This window comes from Eumetopias jubatus, unplaced genomic scaffold, assembly GCF_037043125.1.
Source record: "Eumetopias jubatus isolate StellerSeaLion01/CBP00866 unplaced genomic scaffold, mEumJub1_p1.0 scaffold_4, whole genome shotgun sequence".
NCBI lineage: Eukaryota > Metazoa > Chordata > Mammalia > Carnivora > Otariidae > Eumetopias > Eumetopias jubatus.
The window spans coordinates 70,291,216-70,312,416 of record NW_028274810.1 but is presented as its reverse complement, the minus strand read 5'-3'; the positions used below and the strand labels follow the sequence as shown (position 1 = coordinate 70,312,416).

At 40.9% G+C, this 21,201-nt stretch overlaps 1 protein-coding gene across 2 annotated transcripts in view; it reads right to left on the bottom strand.

The window, feature by feature from the left end:
- Nucleotides 1-986: 986 nt before the first annotated feature.
- The window catches only part of EFCAB14 (EF-hand calcium binding domain 14), a 39,444-nt gene continuing 19,229 nt past the window's right edge, over nucleotides 987-21,201 (bottom strand). Inside the window, exons 4-11 of one of the 2 annotated variants that reach the window (XM_028123267.2) lie at nucleotides 20,492-20,590; nucleotides 16,550-16,660; nucleotides 14,304-14,408; nucleotides 13,141-13,332; nucleotides 11,392-11,476; nucleotides 8,421-8,534; nucleotides 7,253-7,378; nucleotides 987-4,407 (exon numbers count right to left, since the gene is read on the bottom strand). In XM_028123267.2, coding sequence (XP_027979068.1) covers nucleotides 4,232-4,407; nucleotides 7,253-7,378; nucleotides 8,421-8,534; nucleotides 11,392-11,476; nucleotides 13,141-13,332; nucleotides 14,304-14,408; nucleotides 16,550-16,660; nucleotides 20,492-20,590 — 1,008 coding nt within the window. In that variant the 3' untranslated portion in view covers nucleotides 987-4,231. The remainder of the gene's footprint in view (nucleotides 4,408-7,252; nucleotides 7,379-8,420; nucleotides 8,535-11,391; nucleotides 11,477-13,140; nucleotides 13,333-14,303; nucleotides 14,409-16,549; nucleotides 16,661-20,491; nucleotides 20,591-21,201) is intronic. The other variant, XM_028123266.2, reaches the window with a different exon arrangement.

Sequence of the window (21,201 nt, the reverse complement as noted above, 5' to 3'; positions counted from 1 at the left end):
GGAACGACAATGTGATTTTCCTTTCCTAGAATCCTGATGTTTCAGAGGTGCCTGAGGAATCTCATCAATTGGAATTTTTACTGGGCCTGGATCCAATAGCTCCCTTACAGATTGGAGGACATTGGGTATTTTTACTTCTTGGCCCATCGTCGGCCTTTTTGTAATCAGTTTCATTATGATTGCTTGCATAGGCATAACTAAATTTATAAATAATTTTATCATGAAACCCCAGAAAAAATCCCATAATTATAAAGTTTGCCGCAAATAAAATGAGAGGAAGTAGCAGGAGCCAGCTGTGGAATCTCCTGATTTTCAGGATTGTCCCTCATACTTGGACTTTGTCAAACAGCATGAGTAGCTTGGCTCGTGCCATCATATTTGTAAATGAGCTAAGCTTTATGTAGTCTTCCCTGAAGGAAAAGGCCACCCAGATCGTGTATGTTTGCTTACGTGTGTGTAATCCTAGAACCCTAGCAAACGTGTAATTTTTCTCATTTTTTTTCTGTGTGTGTAAAAGCCCCAGCCCCTATATGACCTTTCTCTTGGAATGGGTGTCACCACCCCCACCCCCTGTATAAAAAGGCAGTGGAACATTCCTTGTCAACACGCTCTTCCACTGAATCTTAAAAAAACCCTCCAAGAACCAAAAAAAAAAAAAAAAAAAACCCCAACCAACCAACCAAATCAAAAAAACCCCAAAACGCAAAACACCAATGGAGACCCAAGTGGAGCTTGGCTGATACAGAGAAGGGAAGGGACTCCCTCTCCCCTTACCAACCCCGCCCAACCCTGCAGATGCCCAAGCAGCAGCCTTCACTTCTTCAGGCTAGATGCTGCAGTTCTTAAGGCAGATTCTTCACCATTTGTTAGTTCTTGCTTTCAAAAGGAGAAAGGAGTCTATACAAATAGGGATCAAAGCAGATTTTTGTTTTCTTAGTAACTGAAGGTATGGCGTGGGAGGGGGGAACCTTTAATCACAGACACTGTGGGAGAAAAAGGAAATGTTTTATTTAGATAAATTAAAATAGCTGTATTACTGATATGAAATAAGCAAAGCTCAAGTCATAGAGACCTTGAATTCACTCTCCAAACAGAACCAAAATTGCTCATACATTACGAAAATAGCTCCACTAAAGCAAAGTAGATTTACATTTCTTAATATGAGAAAACAACAAGGTAGGTTAGGTTCATATAACAAACAATACACACTCTATAAAGTCTCAGGAATACCCAAATGTGTTCTGGTTAGGATATGAAAGAAGGGACCACATCTAGCTGGTGTTGGTAAGTAAGCCAATGAGGTGTGTAGCAAACAAAAGCTGTCACTAAAAACAACTCAACAGCAGGCCATTATGAGTATGAGCCCATCACAGTCAAAGTCTTCAACTGTGACCACAAGACCAGCAGTGGGAGGTGGGGGCAACGGAGTTACGTCCAGCAAAGCAACGTAAAGTGAGGAAACACCACTGGCAGGAAAAGTAGCGAGCAGCAGGTGAGGGGTGTACTGTCCTAAGTGCCAGGTCCCTCTCTGCCCTTAAGAGGACATTACCCTTATCCCTAAGCCAGGTTCTCTATTCCTTTGATTCTTCTCTTCCTAGAACATGTTTTTGGTCCTCTGATTTCTAGGGAGGCTCTTGAAGTAAACATTATCCCAGATAGTACAGGCAAAAGCAAAGAAGAACCGAGAAGCTGTGCTTTGGGTCACTTAAGAAAGCCTCAGTAGAAGCTGCCAGGGTGAAAAGGTGAAAGTATTTGAAATAAACACCAAAACCCAATCTTCCTCTCAGAGCTGAGATATGAGGCAAGGAGGCTTGAGTACAGCTCAAAAGTCACAGGTTGGGGAAGTTCAGACAACTTGCAAATAAAACTCCCAAATTAACACTGAAGAATAGGCTCATCAAACTCTTAAGCCAATGAATCTCAACCTGATGCCCTCGTTCTGCCTGGGAGCTAGGGCAGCAGCACAGCAAGGGTAGTCAGTCTGAGAGTGTGGCCAGAACACCTCTGCCTGATGTGACAGCAAGTGGTACGATCCAGCTAGCTCCAGGATGATGCGAGCCAGCTGAGCTTGAGGTGGGACAAACAGGTGAGAAACTGAAAAACAAAACTGCCTTCTCCAGGTGTAGCTATCTGATACAAAAGAAAAGTACAGACAACAAAGACTTAAGGGGTCCTCGGAGTATCTGCCCATGAATTAAGAATTTGAAACTAAAATGGACAAGCTACATTACCCTCAAGTATATTTCATATAAATCAGTTCTCAAAAAAAATACCTTCCAGGTACAGACATATTATTTATGGTACAGTATATACAAATATAGCAGTATAGGTCAATTTATTGCTAGAATTTTATTTGGTTGTTACAAAATCTATAAGGGTATATACATTTAAAAAGGGGGGGGGTGCAAGGAAGGCAGCCAGAAGAAAAAGAGTTGTCTTCAAGTTACCTAAAGTGCCAGGCTAACTTTATGCTATATTTTAACCTTTCCAAGAAAGAGAAATAGCTCAGGTAGGCAAAAAAATCTTGTTTTCTTTAAAAAAAGAGAAGCACAAGCCATAATGAGGTAAGCAGACACATTCATGGGAAAAGACTTCATCTTGCTTTAACTAAATGTTAACACTTTCAGAAAAAAAATCAAAGTTAGCCAACACTAAACTGAAGACTACATAAAGAAAAAAAACAGCCCTTAAATGTTTAAAGGAGCTCGATGGCATCCCTGGGTAACAGGGCAACTAGGATGAAGTGAAAATGGAAACGAGCTCTACTAAAGTCTGTGCCATGAAAGCTCTAGTTTCTCCCTGACTTGGCCTACAGAACAGTTAAGTTTCACAGAATTCTTCCTTTTGTGTTGCCCAAAGCCTGCGTCTAAGAACAGCACAGCACACACACAGGGAATACGGACATGTGATTCCTTCCAGTCTGGAGACCTTTCATACCAGGCCTACGGAAATATTTAAAGGGAAGTGTATTGCACTTGCTTGTTAAGAGATTTGAAAAAACTTGCTGCCATCATGTGGTGCCCCCCTGCTCCAGGCCTACTTGATATGGGTTGGCATCCTCTGGACACAATGCCTCTAGCTACTTCTGAGCTGACAACTGTAAGGGAACCTGATGTGATTTCATGTGCTGCACTTCACAACCCCTTTGGCTTTAGGGCACAGAGGAACATACTACGTTCTTGGTAGGCCTCCAGATAAAATGTCAAGGAGTTTCCTGGGTCACAATGAGGGGCAAAGCTATCCCCTAAAGCCCCTCCTGGGTAGCTGGGCAGAGACAGTGAGCCGAGGAGCGCAGCCCTCCCATTCAGAATGGAGCCTGCATCAGAGGCAGCAGCCAGCTGCAGCTAAGAGAGGTTTGAGTAGGTGGGTGGGGGAAGATAATCTAGCTCACTCAGTGCAGAAAATGTAGCTCCCCACTGCATAACTGTTTATGCTCATAAACCCTGAAATAGGATTAAAAGTGAAAAAACCCCCAACAAGGCTTCTCTGGTTCACAGGTTGGGATCAGTTGAGGGGACAGGAACAAAAAGCCAGAATCTTACTTTTCTGAGCCAGGAGGCAGCACTGTCCTTACAGGGTCACCTCCCCAAATCTATTCCTCCAGCCTCCAAGGCAAACCCCACAGCAGCACCTGAAGGGTGTCTTAAGGAGACATGGACATAGTTTCAGCTGTTACCAACATTAGTGATTTTTAATAACAAGTCATTTGTTCACAGCCTGTTTCAAACTATTCTTCCGACTTCCCACAAAATATGCACAATTCTTTCTTTCATTTTAAATATTTACAAACAGAAAAGGTCTAGCTTTTAAAAGAAAGACATTTTCTGAGTCTGTATAAAGTGCAGCTAATTTAAGGCAAATTTATGTGAAATATAAAAGGTGGCTTATTCTCTCTATATACACATTTTCCAGTTTTAAAAGATAAGGTTTCCTTCCCTAAAAAAAAAGGAAAGAGAAAAAAAAGAGGGCTTGACTTTTTTCCTGGCAATTTTGAAATTAAGATCTTATTGGTTTTAGGAAATCATAGATTTCTGAATATCATATAGGTAAAATGGCCTTCTTTTTTAAAAAAATAACTTTTCTTTATAGCCTTTTCAAACAAGTTAAAAGGTGGCAATGTGTCTGCTACAGTAGTTTGGAGGACTGGAGGATCGATGGGCTGTTTGTGTTAGGTGAGTAGATATTAGGTAGTCCTGGGTATGTACCCATTTCTAAAATATGCCTGATGAGGCTAGACACCTAAAGCTACCCTTAGCTCCAGGAAAGAGTATCTTCCATCGCCATCAGAATCAAATGCTCTCAAAGTCTCTAGTTCTGGCACAGCAGAACCTAAAGAGTTCCAGATTTCCTGATAGGTCAGTTTCCCATCCATGTCCTGGCCAGTCTTGTGGAATAAATCCTGAAGATCTGTTAAAAAGGAATTACAAAAAAATGAGTATGTCTATACATATAACTAAATTTACTCAACAGTTTAAAAAGGAGCCTCAGCTGAATGCAAAGTACTAAAAGCTATTTTGCGGACTTTGTTTCCAAAAGGTAAGACTTACTATCTCACTAAATCAGAAAGACCAATTCTTGACCCTTTAAGAATGAGAGGAACACTGGCACTATCCTTCCAAAACAGAAGCAGTAACAGATAATCACAGAGAAATGAATGGGCTGGCATTCTCTGTGTCCAAGGCTTTCCTTTTAGATTTACCAGATTCTATTCTTATGTTGAATGGGTAAAAAGGACGGGTGAGGCCTTAAGAGCTAATGATAGGAGCTGAGCCCGTAAAACAGACTATGGCATACTGTTAGTCAAACAGTTACTGTATCACCCAGCAATTCCACTCCTAGGTATATACTCAAAAGAAATGAAAACATATCCCCACACCAACACTTGTACATGAATGTTCATAGCTGCATTATTCCTAAAAGCCAAAAAGTAGAAACAATCCAAATGTCCACCAACTGATGAATGGATAAAATGTAGTATATCCATACAATGGAATATTATTTGGCCATATAATGGAATGAAATACCACTACATGCTACAACATGGATGGACCCTGAAAACATTATGCTAAGTGAAAGAAGCCATGTTGAAAGAATCATGGATATGAGGCCATGGATCATATGATTCCATTTATATGAAATACCCAGAACAGGCAAATCCAAAGATTTTGGTTGACCAATTAGTGGTTGCCAGGGGCTAGGGCGTGGGGGAACAGGGAGTGACTATTTAATAGGTACAGGATTTCTTTCCAGGATGATAAAAAAATGTTCTGGAATTAGATGGTGCTGATGGTTGTACATGTGAATATACTACAAACCACTTAATTATACATTTTAAAAGGGTGAATATTATGGTATGTGAATTTCATCTCAATTAAAAAAAAAGCAAAAGACTACAGATCTTTTCGAAGCGATATATACAGTATGTATAAAGCATCAGGCACCTGTGTGCTCTCTTCCAGCTAAGAGAGAGAGTAGTATCACCCATTGATCTATAGCTTTTCAATTTTGAAGGTATTATTTGAGCCAAAAGGATTGGACAGTTTCTATCAACAGTCTCTTCTGGTATTTTCTCAAAGGCCCATAATAAGGAGGACTGATTATTTACATAACGTTTTAAAAGGACTTGATTGTGTCCCCACAGAATGACTTAATAGATTTAGTCTCTAATACCAGAAGACAGTCAGAGGCTTCTGTTTCTTTAGAAGTCTTCCTAAATCCTTTTCCTCTCTTCATTTAGTCAACCCCACACCTAGATTCTATAGGCCTCCTGCTGTTTGGTACTTAGGAAGAATGGAAATGGCCTGAAGGGACAGAAAGCTGTTGCAATACAAGGTCAATCAAGGAGTTCTGAGCTTTCGAAGAAGGCCCTACTTTAGTCCTGAGACAGATCCAGTGAAGCAGCTAGAGAATCTCAAAAGCTCTGAAAGCCAGAAAAAGCAGGTGGGACGCTTGTTCTCAATGTCTGCCACCAAGTGGCTAGCTGGAAAATGTTTTTTGTGTGTATAGGGCATGAGCTTATAAAATTGTTAGTAGTATTCAAATAAAAATCTTATTGCTGCTTTGGGTCATTTCAAAAGTGTAGTCATCCAAAGTACGTAAGGCCTATGTTAGAGACTGAAGTACAAATGTTAAGATGGCTATTTCTTAATCTGCTCTAACAGTCTTTCCTCCATTCATTCTCAATTTTTGATGTAATAAATGGCAAGTGGGAGAAGGCACTTGTATTGCCAATCAACAGTTTAACACTCTCCTGTCTCCCCAGAAAATAGAAAGAAAAAAAAAACTGGGGATAAGGGGAAAAAGGAATTGCATTTATATGGCTATATAAGTCTTAATGTTTTAAGCATTAATTATAGACCGTAGATAACTCATTCACTTAACAGATATTCACCTGTACCAGGCACTATGCTAGGGGCTGGGAGTAAAGTTAATTTTCTATCTTCCCAGGAAATTACAACAGAGTGACATGTGCTAAACAGGGGCAAATATACAATATTATACAGAGCATACAGAGGAAGCATCTAATCCAGTCCTAGGAGGTAGGAAATTGTTTCCTGGTGGAACAGTATCTAAGTTAAGGTGGAGAGCCAGACAAAGGTAGGTGGGTGGGAATGGCTGATTTTCCAGGCAGTTATCGAATGCAGGATCAGGTGACTCTAAACATCACAATGAAGAACAGCATATACGCTGAAGAAAGCAAGGCAAACACGTTTTACTGGGAATCATCTCCTTCCTACTAAAGTTTATCTTGTTGATTTTCAGCCAAAGGACCCCTCATTTTTGGAAGACCTTAGCAAATAGGGTCAACTTCCATTTTGCTAATCTCACAATATTGTGGTTGCTTATTTGCCTTCTCCACTAAACCGTCATATCCTTGAGGAAAGTGAGATCGTATCTTGCACTGTATTTTTACTGCTTAGCACTGGGTCTAATTAGGCACTCAATGAACGAAGGCTCTATAGTGCGTTGGTTAAGAGTGCAAACTTTGGTGTCAGACTGCCTTTCTGCCTCAGTCCATTATTTGCTGTGTGGCCTCAGGCAGTTTCCCTACTGAGAAAATGGGTATAACACATGAATATTTATGCTCCCAGGACTGTTAACAGGACTATATGATGTAATGCATAGCATATCAAGTATCTGGCTCACAGGAAGTGCTCAACGTTAGATGGGATTCTTTTTCTTACAAGTTAAAAAAATTACAAAATTTGAGCTTTGAACATTTTCCCTATTACTCCATGGTATAAAAATTTACCTTTGATGCTAGAAATTCCTGGTAGGGCAATAGGTCTCAGCTGCACAGCTTTCTCAGTTTGATCTCCAAGAGACTGTGGAAATTTTGGCAATGCCGACGGCTTTGATGTGAAACTCTGTACTTGCTCTGTAACAAACACATACCGTTGTAGTATTATCGAATCTGACACCAAATTAAACCAGTACTGAAAGTCACTTTTTAGGGCAATTGCATATGTACTTAATTTAAGAGAAACAGTTCAGAATTAAGTAGCACAGTGACCACCTGAAGTTAAAGGCATGGACTGAGATATGTTGTGTAGGCAAGTGAAGATCAATCAGTATCAGATAACATTAGGGTTTAAGTTGTGGGAAGCCCATGGGAAGCTCTTATAGTACCTTGTACTATTATATAGTACATTATATAGGTTTAGATGCTAAGAGTTTAAGCTGCAAGTAAGAACAGCATTGGATATCTGATATCCTAGGAGCCATACTATAAGCCTGACCTGGGGTATGTGCCACCAGATCAGCTGGTGCTGAAAGAGGGCTTTCATACGATTATGCAGCATGATGTTAGGACAAAGCCTCCCACTGTAGTCTGTCCCCCATCCGAAAGAGAGTAAGAGAGGTTGTAATGCTTTCCCCCAAATGAAAAAATATTTGTGGGGAGTAGGGGTCAAAGCCAACCCAGTTCAGTGCTTTGGTTACATCCTTGTGGCATCTGCTAATATTGATTAGGTATATCCCTACCTAGAGCCAAGGGCCTTTCCAACTCAATGATCCTATCTATCATTTGTTAATGGTTTTTCAGAAGGACTAGTATTTATTTTTAAGTAAATTTTATGCACTTAGAGTAATGAAAAGACTCCGTAAACAACATTTAGGGCTGGTTTAATATACACTATGACAGTTACATTTTTGCCTATAATTGGATGCAGACAGCATGGAGAAGTCTATTTCAAGCTAAACATTACCCATTCTTTCCTTAATAGTCTGGAATACAAATCATGTACAAAATGGGCTTTTTCTAAATGAAACCAAAGTGTATCAGCTTCATCTCGATGCACTCAGGCATCATTCCCTCAGTTTGATTGGTCTTGCTGGAACACCTTTCCCCACTCCCTGTGTGGGAGGCAGGCTGCCCAAGCCTGCGTGAAATATTCAGAAGCCAGCCCTGAGTATCTCACCTTTGTCAGTGGTGTCTGGAGGCCTGTTGCTCTCAGGTTTGTTTGTGAGAGCACTGATCAGCTGCAGTTTCTCTCTTAGCTTGGATACTTGAGAATCTGAACTATCTTCTTTCTGCCCAAAACAAAGATCACAGAAGGCTTAAGGTGGAAGTGAGACCTTATCTGATTCCTCATTATATTCCCAGAGCCTATTTAGCATGTAGGGCTTGACTTCCAGTATGTTCCCTATTAAAAGTAATAAAAGAATGAATCAACAAATACTAGAAATACCTTTGGTACTCAGAGTTGATAAGGGTCTAGTGGGATTTGAGGCTAGATCATAAAGGGAACATTATGCAACAGATGACCTGATTCACTGTGAACATCTGGTTGATGGGGGAAGGTATGCATGTGTCAGCAGTAAACGAAATGTACCCTTGCTCAGGTGCCCATGCAACACCAATTTCCTAAATGAGTAGATATTATTTTCTAGGAACTATTTCACACTAAATAATTTTCCTGATATCGTACTTCACCTTGTGACTAGACAAATTTAGGGAGAGTGTTATGCTCTTATCACCTTAAAAAAAAAAAAAAAAGCAACCAACCCTGGCTTTTCCTTCTCTCCCTCCTATGTGAGGATTCAACTGGTGGCAGGAACTGTTGGGAACACACAGAAGGAACTGCAAAATTCCTAATTCATTAACTTACTTATATCTTTTTAAAAGTTTCTTCTCTATGCCCTTTCTCATTCCCAGGATGACCCATAGTGGCATATAAAAAAATACATTTAATTGTAAAAAAAAGAGAAGTCTGATTTCTTTTTTTTTTTTTTTTAAAGATTTTATTTATGTGACAGAGAGAGACACAGCGAGAGAGGGAACACAAGCAGGGGGAGTGGGAGAGGGAGAAGCAGGCTTCCCGCGGAGCAGGGAGCCCGATGCGGGGCTCGATCCCAGGACCCTGGGATCATGACCTGAGCCGAAGGCAGACACTTAACGACTGAGCCACCCAGGCGCCCCGAGAAGTCTGATTTCTATGAGGCTTAGGCTCTTCTAACTGCTTAGCCTAGTGTGAAAGGCCCTAATCCTATGTTCAGTGACAGCACCAACTTATTACACTTTCTTGTATTCAGTTATTTCCTTCTCATCTTTATTTCTACTCTCATAGTTACCATATAGAAGATCGCTCTTGGTTTATTATAGAGCTAATATATGGACACAGGTGACTAAAGCTAGGTACTAAATACTTGAGTTACAAAGAAATTAGGGAGAAATTATATCTGGTTAGGATGCTTAGATGAGGGATGCTTAGGACAAAGGGACCAACACACTGGGATGACAGTTTAAAACACAAAGGGTCTGAAAACAAAACCAGGAAATTTAGGCAAAAAATGTGCATGAGCTGCATTTGATTCTGAGGTTTACTATTAAAATCTGGACTGTTGCTGAAATCACAATGAATCTCCAGCAGTAACCACCTGACTTTTTGTGTTCAACATGTATATCTGGATCTTTGGTTTTTCTTGTCATTCCCCAGGTGGGTTATTTTTATTTATTTTTTCCAAAAGCAGTTAGAAAACTCAACAAAAGCCTAGCTCACAAAGCATTAAAATCTTAATATCGCTAGACTATATGAAACAGGGAAGAACGAATATAGATGGAAAGTATTACATCGAAAACTGCCTGTACTATGTATGGTTCATTTCCAAGTGCATTTCCTCTGAACCTCATATCCTTGAGCTCCTCACACACAATGGGCATCTCAGATGGTATTTTAGCCACTCAGCCACAATCTTCTGGGCTTTTACTTTATCTTACTCCGGTTCTTATAATATTAACAGTCTAATCACATAGAATGTTGCAAATAAACTTTCTTTCTTGGGATATCAAAGCATATCACAGATTGTCCTACCTTGACAATATGTCAGGGAAGAACTTAAAAAAACAGGGGAAGAGACAAGGTGAAAGGAACGGGCTGGGCCTTAAATGAACTACGTATGTACTGAGACTGCAATCTAAAAATAAATGCTGGGGCGCCTGGGTGGCTCAGATGGTTAAGCGTCTGCCTTCGGCTCAGGTCATGATCCCAGGGTCCTGGGATCGAGTCCCGCATCGGGCTCCCTGCTCCTTGGGAGCCTGCTTCTCCCTCTCTCTCTCTCTCTCTCCCTCTGTCTCTCATGAATAAATAAATAAAATCTTTAAAAAAAAAAAATGCTGATTAGTCACCAGTTTTCGATGATCTCCGCCTCTGTTCTCTGTCATGAGTACAGATAACTTATTGTCTTAGCTTAAAAGTCATTTCCTGGGACGCCTGGCTGGCTCAGTCAGTTAAGCATTTGCCTTGGGCTCAGGTCATGATCCCAGGGTCCTGGGATCGAGTCCCACATTGGGTTCCGTGCTCAGCAGGGAACCTGCTTCTCCTTCCCCCTGCTTCTGCACACTCCTTCTCTAAGACAAATAAATAAAAAATCTTAAAAAAGAAAATTCATTTCCTTAGGGAAGCTTTCCTGATCTCTGCTAACATCCTCATCATACCTTATAGTTTTTCTTTGTAGCACTTACCATACTTGTGCTTAATTATCTGTTCAATTATGTATTAATGATTTTCTGACTTTGAGCTCCACCAGAATAAGGGTCACATGTCTGTCCTGCTCACTGTGGTCACCCCAACTCCTTGCACAAGGTAGATGCCTGATAAAGTACTCCCTTGTTCACTAATATACTAATTTACTAATCACTTTGTCCTGAAGTTGCAGCAAATGGAGACTAAAGTGCTCCTTTTGAGAAAGAAACAGTAGCTCAAAAGCACAAATATGCTGTTGTGGTTTATTTGTTTTTAAGTAATCTCTACCCTCAACTTGGGGCTTGGACTCACAACCCCGAGATTGAGAGCTGCATGCTCTATTGATTGGAGTGGCCAGGTGCCCTTCAAAAGCACAAAGATGCTGATGTATTATTTTTACCTCAAAATAAGCCCCCCTTATTTATCTTTATGCTTTGGGTTTTTAATGTATCTGTTCTGTTGGTCACTTGATGCAAGGACTCTCTTTTCAGAGCGGTGGCTCTATCATCCATCTTAAAGGGTAAAAACAACAAGATTAAAGGCAAACATTAAAACTTCAACAACATCAGGGCGCCTGGGTGGCTCAGTCGGTTAAGTGTCTGCCTTCGGCTCTGGTCATGATCCCAGGGTCCTGGGATCGAGCCCTGCATCGGGCTCCCCTGCTCAGTGGGGAGCCTGCTTCTCCCTCTCCCACTCCCCCTGCTTGCGTTCCTTTTCTTGCTGTGTCTCTCTCTCTGTCAAATAAATAAATAATATTTAATAAAAAAATAAAACTTAAACAACCTCTAACACTTTTAAAACAAATTGGTCAAACTTCTTTAAAGGCTCTTAGAGCACTTTCAACAGAAATTCCAGTAGGAGAACGAGAGGAGAGGGAGAAAGTTTGCTGAGATACAAAGCTGAACCTGAGGCTTCACAAACCTTAAAACTTCTGAAGCATAAACAGTGAGAGGACTTAACACCCAGAAGCATGCTTGGTAGGATGCTGCTGGAAGACACAGCAGGACAGATGGTACTACTAACAATTTCCTCTTCTGGAGGAAAAGAAAGTGGAGAGGAGAGGGACAGTATGGGGAGTCTGTGGCAGAAAGTTTTCACTATAAGCCTTGAAAACCTTTAAGGCCTACTACTCATCAAAGCACCCCAAATTCCTAGCCCCTACTTAGCTGAGTTCAAAAGGGCTTTTTAAAATAAGGCTCCTTTAATCTTCACAGCTTTGTAGTAAATTACACACCCTTGTAAAGCAGGAGGGGGAACAGGTCTTCTGATCTGTCACCCTCCAAGCCACATCAAGCAAGCTGCCAAGGCTCCACTGTGGCAGAGCCGGTTCAAAACCTGATGTCCGGGGGCCAGAGTTCAACTTTACTTGTGGGCTTGTTTCTAGCTCTGCTGCTTATGTCAATTTATGGTATAATTTCCTGTTTTAGGTTTGCATTTCTTTACATATGCCTGTGTCTTCATTGTATGAAATCTTTAAGAGTGGGGCTTGTAGCTATTAAAAAATAATCCCCATGGATCTCAGCACAACGTCTATATGAAGGGGATTAAAAAGCACACATTTTATTGACAATAACATGAAAACCAGTAAAACACATGGTCTGCCAGCATCAATGACTTAGGTCACTCAGTATTCTCACATAAAATGGCAGGATGGACTCAATGATCTCTCAAGTTGAGGAGCTGATCTAGTCTGGTCTGTTTTAAATGGCTTTCCTGCGTTATATGCAAAAGGTTCACCCAAACATGCAGACCAAGCAGGATAAATTTGAAAGTTCAGGCTTAAAGAGACAGCAAAAGATTCTTCAGTCATTGTTACTGTCAATGCTCCCACCCTTACCAACTTAAAAAAGAGCAAGAAGACCTCCCCTGGAAATATGTGCCAGAGCTTCCCTACCAGACGGGTCACTGGTAATACGATAGGAGGCTTGCCATTTCTGCCAATGGCTTGGGGTGAGGCCCTGGCAAGCAACTAACTCCTCTACACCCCCCCTTTTCCAGATCGGGGCTAACTCTGCCTGTGCCACTCACATCACAAAGCTAGTGTGAAGCATGGTATGAATGCATAGCCTCTCAAATATGCCAGGGGACTGGATCTGAAAAATCTGTGGAGTGTCATCCATGTAGACAAAACACACTGCAACACAGAACATACCACAAAAGATCCAAAAAGGCTTACCATGCTGAGGGACAGGTTCGCTTGCTTTTCTACCTTGCTCACAGCAACCAGATCTGTTTCTATCAAGTTGACTCTCTGGGTAAGGTTACTGACTGTCTCATTCATCCCCTCGAGTTTAAGATCATTCTGTCTCTGGTACCCCACTAGGGCACTGTTTACCTCCTCTAAAGAGTTGTGAAGGTACAGGATATCCTGGAGTGGAAATAAATCAAACTGTGGAATCCAGCTAAAGACATACACTAGACAAGCAGGCCAGCAGCACTAAACAACTATTACTATGTCACGTTACTGAAGTAAACGCCTTTTCCTGGTTTAGACCATTGATTGTCTGTCTTGGGTTTGTCCCTCCACTCTAAATTGCTCCGAGTTCACTCCCTCTGGAATTGTTTGACCTCAGCTAGACAAGAGGGGAAAGGGGACTACCTACATGATTCACTTTCTGGTCCCAGAAAGCTGAGAGCTTGGGAATTGATTTCCCAATGTTTACCTCACCTGCTGGCGGGAAAGCTTGCTGGGTTATTAACTGAAACGCCTATTAACCTAATTTGTCAGAACAAAACTACCTTAGGAAAAATACCAATTACTGAATTGGCTCATGTAGCAAAACCATAACAAGTAGTGCATTATTTAGTACAAGATTCAATTATTTTTATTGACATTCTCCAGTACTGATTGCTACTTAAAAAGGAATGATGACTACAGGTTTTAGAGGGCATTAAACTCAGGACAGGAATTCTTCTTAGTGAAGATTTCCTTTATTTTCTTTAATGTGATTCTGAACTCAATAGCCTTTTCCCTCCTCTTGTCTTTAGAAAATCTTGACTTCCAGGGATATGCTTTCCAACATTTTAGAAATGTTAAACTTGCCCAGATTGCTATTTTTCATAAACAGTTTCAGGATAATCTGGCTATTCTATGTCTTCCAAGATGTGAAAAGGAATTTACTCCACTGATTGACATGCAGGGAAAAAAAGCAGAGTGCCAAAGAAGAACCAGGACAGCATCTTGGATTCCTAAGACAGCAACACACATTGCTATCTGCTCAGCTCTCAGGCAGGCAAATATATGCATGGGATGAGGCACGACAACACTGAGCCCAACTATTCAGGTGGCCCCCAGAGTCCACTGTGGGCACAGGGAGTAAAGCCAGAGACAGAAAGTACCTGTTTCAAATTCTCACTGTGGGTTTTATTGTCAAAATCTGATGTGGCTGAAGGTGATGGAATGATCTGGTTGCTTCCACTGGTCTCTTTCAAGAAGTGCCAATTCTGTTAACAGAAATGGAGGTTTAGTATAGGCAACAACTAATTATCAGGTCTACTTAACCATCTGGGATGGTCCTAAAACATTCTAGCTTCCCAGAGGGGGCATTCACAGATTAATCAACAATTACTTCCCAGGAGCCTACAGTGTGACCAGTCTTGTGCTAGGCCCCAAGGGCACCAGGTACTCTTGGGGATGCCAGCCTGAAGCATGGACTGGACCAGCAGCACGCAGACTCGTCAGGGAACTGAGATCCTCCCAGTCTGTTTCTTGTCTCTGAATGGAATGAACTCCCCAGAAACCAGCCCTCCTCTCCTCCATTACCTGTACTCCCAGAGAAACCACAGAATCACTAACACTCTCAGGGGCCAACTCAGTCTGGACCTGGCTAGTGTCATCACTTCCCCAGGACTGAAGAGGTTTGTGCACTCAAAGAGTAGCCAGTCATGTAACCACTAGCCTCGGGCACTGAGTACAACGAAGCATGCACATTATTCATTTTTCCAGTTTTAATAGCACATGCCAAGATTTATGTCTGAAGGTTACCCTTCCCTTCCCATCCCCTTCCCACCGCTCAAGTCTCTCTTTGCAGAGAATGAGCACATTTATATATACACTTTTTCCCTCTAGTGGAAAAACTTTGCATGGCTTAATCTTTCAGGGCTCATATCTATGACTTAGTATAAAACGTGCCAGTGGGGAGGATTACCACTGGCAACCATGGAAGTTTAAAAGAGGCAGATTTAATTACAACAGATTGCAATTAGGGAAAATAAACGGTTTTCCCTGAAATTTGAAATCCTAGACATTTATCAACCCTGCTTTTAGAAGAAACAAAAGGCAACAATAAAGAAAATAGAGAGATGGGAGAAAAAAACCCCATGGTTCTCTAAAGCATGAATTTTTGACTTAAGAAACATGTATTTTGGAAAATATTTATTACTTTGAGAAAATGCTCAAAATATTAACATAAGAGTAATGAAAGAATTGTTGAGTTTATTATTATGGATCCCACAGTTACTCAGCAGCAGAGGTGGAACTGGAATCCAGAGTGTCTGAACACCAGCTCAACAACTGTTCCTTTGGGTCAGCCCCATTAAATACCAGTGAGGAATACTTGTTCTGAAGAAATGAAAAACCGTCCCCTTCTAGAGCTCTAATATAGCCCTGGTCTCCTTGGTACAAACTGCCCAGTTTAAACCTGAAACTCCAAAGCTGGAAAAGAGCATGTGGGATAGACCTAGAAATTAGTAGAAAAGCTGGGGAACTTTTGTGTGCCTTGAACAGTCCTGATTTCATGTACATATAACTCATCTCCCCAGCAAGACGGCAAGGGCTATGCCATCCTTTTCTCCCTTCGTAAATCTTTCATGGAGCAGACTACTCACTAGGTGATTGATTAAGGCCTCAGAATGACTGTAGACCACTTACACCCACACAACATGAAGAGACATTTGAAGACAATTCCTGAGCACTGCAGGGGTTTGCTTCTGTCTCACTTATCTGCTGCTGCGTAACAAATCATCCCCAAACTTTGTGGTTTAAAACAATTTATTATTCCCATGATTCTGTGGGTTGACTGGGCTCAGCAGGTATGGGAGTATTCTTCTGTTTCACATGGTGCAGGCTAAAGTCTTTCTTTCTCTCACACTTTCATACACACACGCACGCGCAAGCACTCACGACTGCATCCAACTGGGAATCTGGCTGGAGCCGGAACATCCCAGATGGCCTTTCATTTCTAGAGTCCTCTTCACTTGGCCTCTCACCATTTCAGTCTGGGAGCTCCATCCAAATTCCCAACCCACAGAACAGTGAGAAGTAATAACATGTTGTTTTAAGCCACTAAGTTTAGGGTGATTTGTTATGTAGCAATCAATACCTGTGACACTTCCCTTTCCTTCTCCATTTTCCTTCCTACCCATTCCACCCAGGAACTGTCTCTTACTGTTATTTCCTCTAGTATATTTGCAAAAGACTCAGCTTTTAATTTTATTCTCTTTAACTGCGTAATTTACAGATTACATCTTTTAAAAAGGTGCATAGTAAGGTCTGTTCAGATGAAAGGGAAGATGGCATCACTCCTATTACACAGAAGAGGGTAGGCAGAATGCTGACTTCCCGCAGCATTTGTAAATTTCCTTACCATGTCACTCTGCAGTGACTCAATGGTTTTCTTGTGTTCATCCACAGTCTTCTGTATTGCCTCCACAGCAAGATGGACGCTGTTTAAAGTGTTGCCAATGGTAGCTACACTCTGAACAGAAACATGTTGTAAGGCCAGCATCTTTTCCTTTTTAAAATTTCTAATAGCCTTACTAAAATATAACTGATACACAATGAACCACACATATTCAAAATGTATAGGTGGTAAGTTTTGACATATACACCTGGGAAACCATTAGCATGATCGAGATAATGAACATCCATCACCCCAAGTTTCCTTAGACCCCTTTGTGATTCTTTCCTCCCCCACCCCCAGGCTGCCAATGATCCACTACATATCAGTTTGCATGTTCTAGAATTTTGTATAAATAGGACCAGTGAATGAGTATGTGGGGTTTTTTGGTCTTGTTTCTCTGGTATGGCTTCTTTCACTCAGCTTCACCTTTTTAAAATTTATCCATGCTGTAGCCAGAGCTTGTTGCTGAGAAGCATTCCATCATATGAATACAAGACAGTTTACTTACCTGTTGATGGACATTTAGGTTGTTTTCAGTATTTGACTACTACAAATAAAGCTGCTGTCAACATTCATGTGCAAGTCTTCATGTGGGCATACATTTTTATTTCCCTTCGTTGTATGCTTTTTCGTCATAATGCCTAGGTGGTGAATGGCTGATCATATGGTAGATATATGCTTTTTAAAAAGCTGCCAAGATGTGCTCTAAAATGGTTATACCACTTTACATTCCTACTGGCAGTGTAGGAGAATTCCAGTTCCTTCATATCCTCATCAGTACTGCTACTCTCAGTCTTTTTCATTTTAGCCATTCTTTTAGGAATGCAGTGGTCTATCACTGTGATTTTATTTTACATTAAACACTGACCTAATGAAGCTCAGTGTTTTTAATTATTTCAAGTCTCTTCAAACTGAATTTCATGTAGCTTATGCAGACACAATTAACAGGAAACTACACATTTATGTTTATATACAGTTTATGTTTATATATATATGCTGTCTGCTTCAACAACACAGTTGTTCGATTTATATTGAAAATCTACATGTAACTTCTAACTCCCCCAAAACTTAACCACTAACAGCTTGTTGACCAGAAGCCTACCAATAGCATAAACAGTTAACACATATTTTCTATACTATATGTATTATATAGTATATTATTACCATAAAGTAAGCTAAAGAAAATCATAAGAGAAAGTACATTTACGGTATTGTACAGTATTTACAAAAAAAAAAAAAATTCCACGTAAGTGGACTGCATCGTTCTAGGGTCACCTGTATATATAAAATTATATATATATAACAAATAATTTTCCCAATTTAAAGGACTTTTCCTAGATAAAAAACAAGTCTTTTTCTTAAAAAACAAAAACTAGTTCTTAAATCTGGGACCCACAGATAAGGGTCTCCCACAAACTGCCCTTACCAAGCCCTGTAGTAGGTGGCAGAAGGCCACAGCTAACCCTGTAGCCTGCCACTGTGTCAGGAGCAAATGATGACTTTTGAATGACAATGGGTGGAACCATTTTTGGCTTTGGGAAACCCAGTGTTGCAGAGATGAAGGAAAAATTCCATTTGGCAGCATTTGTTCCTTTTTTGCTTTAGAATCCCATCAGCAACTGCTGAGTGGAATGAGATGCGAGTCTTCTTTAGGCTTAAGGAGCCCAAGTGGACTGAGACTTGGGAAATATGGGACATTTTAAAAAGGCCTGTCCTAAGGGAATATCCAAAAGAGTGTTACTATTTGGTGGGTGCTGTCCTCTTATTAAGATATACTGACAGTTTTATAGTTTTATTTTTTTCAAGATTTTTATTTTTTTATTTGAGAGAGAGAGAGAGACAGAGCATGAAAAGGGGGAGGGGCAGAAGGAGAAGCATCCTCCCCGCGGAGCAGGGAGCCTGACACAGGACTCGATCTCAGGACCCTGGGATCATGACCTGAGCCGAAGGTAGATGCTTAACCGACTGAGTCACCCAAGCGCCCCAGTTTTATAGTAAATACATTAGTTTTTTTAAACCAAGGTTGTTTTTATTATACAGACAGCCAAGAACCCAAAAGACCAAGAGATGACATTTTCAAAATTAAAAAAAATCATGAGATATATTGAAGTCAGGTATTTGAGATGACCTTCTACTTCAAAATGGAGCCACTTGTATTAAAAGTAGTATCTGATATTATAAGCGCACAGATTTCCAAAGAGAAAACACACTGGGTAAAAGTCTTTAAGCTGGGGTGTTATCTATGTGAGCTCTGTTGTTACAGAAGCTACGGGCATTCAAAGACATCTACTGTTAGACGATCCTCCCTTGCTGGATGTATGAGCCCATTAGGATGCAAGATAGTAAGCTCTTGTTTAAGTTTTTTTTTTTTTTTTTTTTTTAAGGAAGCAGCTGACAGAGCCATGTGAATTCTAGAGCAAAACCGTGAAACTAGTATTCTCACTCACAGCAAAGTGCCTGGCACAAACTGGAGGAAGCTCCACAAATGTTTATTGAATTAATGCAATAAACCAATGTCATTTTCTAATGCAAGACTGCAAGAGTTGCTTCTGTATTTTTTTTTATTTTTTTTTAAGATTTTTTTTTTAAGATTTATTTATTTGAGACAGCGAGAATGAGAGAGAGAGAGAGCACATGAGGGGGGGAGGGTCAGAGGGAGAAGCAGACTCCCTGCCGAGCAGGGAGCCCGATGTGGGACTCGATCCCGGGACTCCAGGATCATGACCTGAGCCGAAGGCAGTCGCTTAACCAACTGAGCCACCCAGGTGCCCAAGAGTTGCTTCTGTATTAAAGACCACAGAGGCCTACCTTTTTTCCACTTGACTGCTGGGAAAAATGGCAAGAATCTGGCTCATCACATTTCTCTCCTCACCCTCCCCCACCCTCCCCTTTTAAATTTTGAGATGACCATCTTGGATAATTAGCAAACTGTGGAGACTGAGCACACACAGGTGGTATGGTTACAAAATAGCAAGTTCTGTTTCTGCAAGTGGCAGATGACTTTTTCACTCCTTTATGGAAACAATTTATATGTTTATAGAGCCTGGCATATAGTCAAATCAAACTTCTTATACACTAACTTTGAAAAGTCAAAGATCTTAGATTTGACACCCATTCTTTAGGGTTCCCTGAAGCCCCAGAATCCCTTCTTCCATTTCCTGCTGCAGGGTCTGATTTGCTTGTGTTCCAGCTAGGTACCCTTTTTTCGTTCCTACCCCTAACCACTCTCCCATCCAGCTCTACAGATTGCTGCATATTATTCAGCTGGTTGGTTACTCCCTTCTGCTCTGGGCCTGAATCCTAGGGATTAAGTAAATGGGAATTCCAAATTATTTTCTGCCTAGGCCCTAGAGTTTAGGGCACATAAGAGTGAATTGCTGAGAGGATTTATACACCCAGCAAGAGTGTTTTGAAAGTTACCTTTGCTCCACATCCTTGCCAACACTTATCATATCCTAAACTTCGAATTTTTGCATTTTCCCCAATTATTATTACATTTTTTAAAAACCTTTCTCAACCATGAAAAAAAATAGCAATTTAGAGCAACTTTCTTCTACAGTTGGTCTGCTTTCATGAAGACATTGTGGATGATGAATTGAGAATACAAGTGATGAGAAGCAAACCCACGTATGTTAACCTTTAAGAGCCCCAGAAGAGCAATCTCGGGATTCAGAGAGCCAAATAAAAAGGTGTAAATCCATAAAAACCACAACTAAACTCACCTGTTGCAAATTAGAGGCCCAACTAACCAAACCAAAACAGAGAGGTTCTGAACTGTTTAGAACACAGTGATACACTCTATTATTGCCCTCTTGGAGTAGCTGATTTCAAATGCCATGCTTTCAAAGAAAACTTGTTAGAAGGAACAGGAATAGGTTAATCTCAGTGCCCACATGTAGCACTTACCTTCTGAAGTCCCTCTACAGTGGCAGGCAGACTAATTAAGTCTGCAGCTGACTTAACGTTGGCTTTGAGGTGGTTTACTGCAGAAGTCAACAGAGAAATCTGAAAGGAAGAGAGTAACAATGAAAAGAAAATTTGGAATGAATGCTTCCTGCACAGACTCCAAAGCTGATGATAATATCAAGCCGCCCTTGGCTTTTATGTGTTTCTGTGATCCAGACATTATATGCTGTCTGCTCACAAGAGTAGAGGAACTACAATATATTGGATAGAATTGAGATCTGGAAGGCAGCAGTAATACCTCTTCCTTCCCTGCCCTCACTTTAAAAAAAAAAATAAAGATTTATTTATTTGAGGGAAAGGGAGAGAAGGGGGGGAGAGAGGGGTAGAGAAAGAGGGAGAGAGAAACCTAAGCAGATTCCATGCTGAGCACGGAGCCCGATGCAGGGCTCAATCTCAGGGTCCTGAGATCACGACCTGAGCTGAAACCAAGAATTGAAGCTTAACCAACTGTGCTACCCAGGCACCTGTCTCCCTGCCCAATTTAAACACTAGTGCCAAAGAGGGAAAGGGAACTATTATTCTTTACCCTACTCCTGGCAGCTACAAGATCCAAAATCTTAAGTTACTGACAAGTTGCAGTGATTACAACACAATTCCTCAACAACTGGACAGGGAGAAAGCTAATGATCAAGGACCCCTGAAAGATTTCA